Below are 6,495 nucleotides of genomic sequence, written 5' to 3'. Positions count from 1 at the left end.
AAACTTGCATGTTTTTAACATCAGCCTGACTCGGGTGCTTTAACACATTTCAAACCTTAAATATTCAGAAAGCATTTTTCTGGTCAAAGTCAGAAGCTATCTTAACTCTGCCACTGAGAATATATAGCTGCACTGATATTTTTTTTCCTCAGTGTAAAGTTATAAGCAGGTTTTGGGATTTTGCTGGTAAAACAAGATAGTGGTAGAAGGAAAAGTGGAACAAACCATCTAAAAAATGTCAGTGGGTGTTTGACAGGTTTTAGACAAAATTCTTTGTCAAGAGCAATGAAATGGAGATGGATTAAGAGATTGGCGGGGGTTGGTGGGTAAACATCCTATGCACTAATGAAGCTGGATATATACATACTGTATGCACAGGCATGTACTGTATTTCACAATGCAGGTAATCCTCGACTTAAGAACCATTCATTTAGTGACCACAGTTATAAAGACACTGAAAAAAGTGGGACTTGACAACTCTACTTACTGTTGTACTTTTTGTAGCATCCCTGTGGCCAAAATTTGGGCACTTGGCAATCAGCCTGTATTTACAATGGTGGTTGCAGTGTTGTGCAATTGCCAATTGTAACTTCCCGATCAGCTTCCGACAAGGAAAATCAGTGGAGGAAGCTGGATTATCTTAAAGGCTGCACGTTTCACTTAAGCTGCGGTGATTCACTTAACAAAAAATCATAAAAGCGGCTGTGACTCACTTAACAACCTCCTTGCTTAGTGGACATTCTGATTCTAATTGTGACTGTAAGTTGAGGACTACCTGTATATACAAACTACCAGCATTTAAGTCATTTATTAGCAAAATGGAAAATCAAGTGCATGGCCCATATTAGAGAATTTGAATATTCTAGATGGCAAAATGTTCAAATACAGTAGTCTTCGATTTACAACAGTTCGCTTAGTGAATGTTCAAAGTTAAAACGGTACTGAAAAAAAGTGAATTATGACCATTTTTCACACTTACGACTTGCAGCGTCCCCATGGTCATGTGATCAAAATTCATCTGCTTGGCAACTGACTCGTATTTATGACCTTTGCAGTGCCGTGGAGGTCATGAGATTAGTTTTTATGACCTTCTGACAAGCAAAGTCAATGGGGAAGTCAGATTCACTTAACAACTGGGTCAGTAACTTAACTGCGATGATACACTTAACTGTGGTAAGAAAGATCTTAACAATGGGACAAAATTCAGCACCTATATTATGTCTCAATTGTGGTCGTTAAATCGAGGACTACCTGTATAGAAAGAATTTGCAAACAATTTGGCTCGTAGTAGCGGACATTTTTCTTGGAATCAGGACAAATGTACACTAACCGATTCTTATTGCAGGAAATTCTTTTGGGGTTCTTGGAAATTTCAAGATCATGAATACACGGTTTGACTATCTATGGAGCTTCTCAGTCATCCAGATCATGATTGTCCCAAAGGTGTTTTTTCAAGAGGCAACTGAATTTTCTGGTTTTTCTTTGAAGATGTTTGGCTTCTCAACCAAGAAGCTTCTTCAGGTCTAACTAGTTCTCAGAATCAGAATAGAGTTGGAAGGGACCTTGGAGGTCTTCTAGTCCAGCCCCCTGCTCAAGCAGAAGATCCTATGCCATTTTTTTTTTAAATTTACATTTATATCCCGCCCTTCTCCGAAGACTCAGGGCGGCTTACAGTGTGTAAGGCAATAGTCTCATTCTATTTGTATATTTACAAAGTCAACTTATTGCCCCCCCCAACAATCTGGGTCCTCATTTTACCTACCTAATAAAGGATGGAAGGCTGAGTCAATTTCTGGCAAGTAACTGTTCAGTCTCTTCTTAAAAACCTCCAGTGATGAAACACACACACAAGGCAAAGCTGTTCCACTGGTTAATTGTTCTCACTGTTAGGAAGTTTCTCCTTAATTCCGGATTGCTTCTCTCCTTGATTAGTTCCCATCCATTGTTTCTGGACCTGCCTTCTGATGCTATGAAAAATAAATTGACCCCTCTCTTCTTTGTGGCAGCCTCTCAAATACCTGAATACTGTACTGGATGGTGGGGAAGGGGTATAAATCCTTCCATTCCCCACCATCCTGTCAGAGCCGAAGAAGCTTCTTGGATGAGAAGCGAAACTTCTTCGAAGAAAAACCAGAAAGTCCGGGTGCCTCTTGGGGGGGAAAAAAGCGCTTTTGGGACACCAGTTTGATCGTCGGAAATTCAACTGCTCAGCTGCAGATCGTGAAAGGGTTAATAAGGCCGGCGACTGTCATTAATTTGCTTATGGCTTAACTCCAGGCTACCAGATAAAATATTGTCGCTGGTGCGTAAAATGGTGTGTGTGGAGAGAGAGAGACGACTACAGCTCCCAGAATCCCGCGTGTGAGTGTGTCTGTGAGTGGGTCGGATTTTGGCCGGCGAGCAAAAAACACCCGGAGGAAGGACTACACGTCCCAGCAGCCAGATGACTCCTTGAACGCTCTTCTCGGGAGCCAGCGATCTGGCGGCGGAGATTGCGCGATCGGGTATGGAGGAGGCGTGGATCTCCGCGGCGGTGGAGACGGAGAAATCGCCCTGAAGGGTCGGAGCGGCGGGAAAACCCACCCGGGGGTGGGAGAGCCCCCGTCGTACCGTCGGCCCATGCGGGTGAGGATCGGCGGCGGCGGCGGGAATCGAGAGATCGTGGGATCCCCCTAAGAAGGCGGAGAGCGGGTGGGGGGTGGTGGAGGCTGGGCAGACCGTCCATCCCTTTGTCTGGGGCTTTTTCTCAGCCCGTCTGTGCGTTCCGATCCCTCGGAGGAAGACAAAAAGGGGGAGCGGGCCAGCGAGGGATTCAGGAGATTGTGTGTGTGTGGGGGGGGAACCCCTTTGTTTTCCTCCACGGGGAGAACTTGGGAGGGGGGAGCACTTGGGAGGGGGGAGCTCGGCTCCGTGGGGATCCAAGCTAGGAGCTCTTTGGTTGCAAGGGGATCGTCCGATCGTCCGATCTGCGGATTTGGCAGCTGCAAAGTTGCTCTTAGGGAAGTTGACAGATCCGAAGGCCTTCCCGTTTTGGAGTGGGTGGGTGGGTGCTGAAGGGGGTGGTGGTCCCTGGGTTGGTGAGGAAGGATAAATGCAACCCGGGGCCATTTTCAGGAAGGATTTCTGTACATCTCTGGTCTACACTCCGTTCTTGTCTCACTCAATATACATTGAAGATCATTATTAAATGATCTGCAAGAGGCAATGGGTGGAAACTAATCAAGGAGAGAAGCAGCTTAGAACTAAGGAGAAATTTCCTGACAGTTAGAACAATTAATCAGTGGAACGACTTGCCTCCAGAAGTTGTAAATGCTCCAACGCTGGAAATTTTTAAGAAGATGTTCGATAACCATTTGTCTGTAGTGGTGTAGGGTTTCCAAGGTCCCTTCCAACTCTTCTCTTCTCTTCTCTTCTCTTCTCTTCTCTTCTCTTCCCTTCTCTTGTCCCCGGTGGTGAATTGAGTTGCAGGTATTTCAACTTTGGGAACGGATAAAAGAAATAAAAGCCAGGGCCTTAAGAATAGAATTCTTTTAGTGGCCAAGTGTGATTGGACACACAAGGAATTTGTCTTGGTGCATCTGCTCTCAGCGTACATAAAAGAAAAGATACGTTCATCAAGGTACAACATTTACAACACTTAATGATAGTCATAGGGTACAAATAAGCAATCAGGAAACAATATCAGTATAAATCGTAAGGATACAAGCAACAAAGTTACAGTCATAAGTGGAAGGAGATGGGTGACGGGAACGATGAGAAGATTAATAGTAGCGCAGATTTAGTAAATAGAGACCACTGTTTGCACTTCTGAATACCCTCATCCAAAGAGAAGCTTTGGATTTGCATTAAACCAGTGTCAAGCTATCGCTTTTTTTTTTTGGTTTACATTTATATCCCGCCCTTCTCCGGAGACTCAGGGCGGCTTACAGTGTATAAGGCAATAGTCTCATTCTATTTGTATATTTACAAAGTCAACTTATTGCCCCCCCAACAATCTGGGTCCTCATTTTAGCTACCTTATAAAGGATGGAAGGCTGAGTCAACCTTGGACCTGGTGGGACTAGAACCTGCAGTAATTGCAGTCAGCTGTGTTTTAATAACTGGCTTCTTACAGCCTGAGCCACACCGCGTTCCCTTGGATCATTGTCCGGGAACAAGCTACTTTTTTTTTTGAAGACTTTTCACTTCTCATCCAAGAAGCTTCTTTAACTCTGACAGAGTGGTGGGGGAATGGAAGAATTTATACTTCTTGCAGACAGCAGGTCATTTGCATTCTTTTGACGGGTCTCTAAGGTCACCTGGAGGTTTATCTGTGTCCTCAGGGTCACCTGAGTGATGCAAATGGGTGTGGAGGAACCTTTGTAGAACTGCTGAAAGGATTGTGTTATAGACTGGAGATAGATGATGTCGTATCCCTCCCCCTCTGCTGAGAGAGGGCTGTTCAGTTTTGACATAGATGGCCTCTTTGACCCCTCTTTCAAACCAGAGGTCCTCTCTGTCCAAAATGTGGACTTTGCTGTCTTCAAAAGAGTGGCCTTTGTCTTTTAAATGGAGATGGACTGTTGAATCTAGTCCTGATGGGTTTGTTCTCTTATGTTGCGTCATGCGTTTATGAAGTGGCTGTTTTGTTTCCCCAACGTACAGATCTGCACATGGCTCACTGCATTGTACTGCATATACCATGTTGCTCAGTATAGGAGCAAATTGTATTTTTTTAAAAATAGTTTTTATTAAGCTTTTTACTTTTAAAAACGGGAAAAAAGAACAAGGACAAAAACAGTAAAAAACATGACAAACATAACATTATATGCTATTTTACAGCCGTCTTTATTGACATGTATATTGTCTATTTTTGTTCAATTCTTCTACTAAATACATACATTATATTTATTTACACACTCAATAGTATAAGGTTAACAATAATTAGTAACATATAGTTCTTTGTTTCAGCAATATTAACTTAAATTTCCCAATTCTTATTTAGATTTCTTTTTTTCTAACCATTTGTACAATTAGTATCAGATTGTATTTATTTATTGTACAGGTTATCTTGACTTATGGCCATAATTGAGCCAGAATTTTTATTTGCTGCGTGAGAATTGAGTGTTGCACCATTTTGCCATATTTATTGCCATGTTTGTTAAGTGGATCACCACAGTTATTAAACTAGTAATACAGTTGTTAAGTGAATTTAGCTTCCTCGTTGACTTTGCTTGTCAGAGGATCGCAAAATATGATCACATGACCCTCGGGATGCTACAACTGTCATAAATAAGAACCGGTTGTCAAGCATCTGAATGTAAATCATATGGCCATGGGGACGTTGCAATGGTCATAAGTGTGAAAAATGGTCATAAGTCACTTTTTTCAGTGCTGTTGCAACTTTGAATGGTCACTAAATGAACTATTGTAAGTCGAGGACTCCCTGCACTTACCCATATTTATTCTACCATATTATAATTTATTCTTTACCATATCATTTTTGCTCGATATAAAAAGGAGGTCTTAAGGAAAGTGGGGTGGTTAATGGTTTACGTTAGGGAATTGTTCTTTATGCATTTCTAAATCTTTAGCTGTTAGGTATTGTCTGCATAAAAATAAAGCAAGTTTATGGAAATATTAAACTTATTAAAAACGAAGTTGGTTTGAATGGAAAAATTAATCTAATATGATATTACAGCAGAGATCTTCAAACTTGGCAGCTGTAAGACTTGTGGACTTCAACTCCCAGAATTCTCCAGCCAGCTTGTAAATGCTGCAACACTAGAAGTTTTTAAGAAGAGATTGGGCAGCCATTTGTATGAAATGGTGTAGGGCAGTGGTTCTTAACCTTTACAGTGCTGCGACCCCTTTAATACAATTCCCCACAATGTGGCGACCCCTTTAATACAATTCCCCACGATGTGGCGACCCCAACCGTAAAATTATTTTCATTTTGAATTTATCGCACCTGAAGCCGTATTGGCTAGCGATCTGAACTGCTTGCGATTGCCTTGAGGACGGAGGCATTAAAGCGGAGACTCCTATTAAGTTTATCGCGCCTGAAGCCAGATTAGACTAGCGATCGGGAGTGATTGCAGCTGGCTTGAGAGGGAGACATCAGAGCAAAGATTTCCCTCTTTTTTAATTCATTGCGCCTGAACCCGAATTCGGCTAGCGATTTGAAGAGCCTGCAGCTGGCTTGTGGAGTCAACCATTGGAGCGCGATTCTTCGACTCGCAAGTACACTTCCCATATTTCCGATGGTCTTAGGCGACCCCTGGCAAATCGTCATTCGACCCCCAACGGGGTCCCGACCCACAGGTTGAGAACCGCTGGTGTAGGGTTTCCTGCCTGAGCAGGCGGTTGGACTAGAAGACCTCTAAGGATCCTTCCAACTCTGTTATTCTATTCTGTTCTGAAACAGAAGATAGCTTCTCCCATTGGCTGTTTTTGGTGCAGGTAGTCCTCGATTTACAACCATTCATTTAGTGACCATTCGAAGTTAAAACAGCA

At 42.8% G+C, this 6,495-nt stretch overlaps 1 protein-coding gene across 1 annotated transcript in view; it reads left to right on the top strand.

Annotated features, from left to right (window-relative positions):
• Window positions 1-2,387: 2,387 nt before the first annotated feature.
• The window catches only part of LOC131190377 (zinc finger protein 850-like), a 35,060-nt gene continuing 30,952 nt past the window's right edge, over window positions 2,388-6,495 (top strand). Inside the window, exon 1 of the mRNA XM_058167697.1 lies at window positions 2,388-2,625. Within this exon, the coding sequence (XP_058023680.1) occupies window positions 2,620-2,625 (6 nt within the window). The 5' untranslated portion in view covers window positions 2,388-2,619. The remainder of the gene's footprint in view (window positions 2,626-6,495) is intronic.

The sequence above is a fragment of the Ahaetulla prasina genome, chromosome 2 (assembly GCF_028640845.1).
Source record: "Ahaetulla prasina isolate Xishuangbanna chromosome 2, ASM2864084v1, whole genome shotgun sequence".
NCBI lineage: Eukaryota > Metazoa > Chordata > Lepidosauria > Squamata > Colubridae > Ahaetulla > Ahaetulla prasina.
Note: the sequence above shows the minus strand (reverse complement) of the source record. Positions and strands in the feature narration are given on the sequence as shown.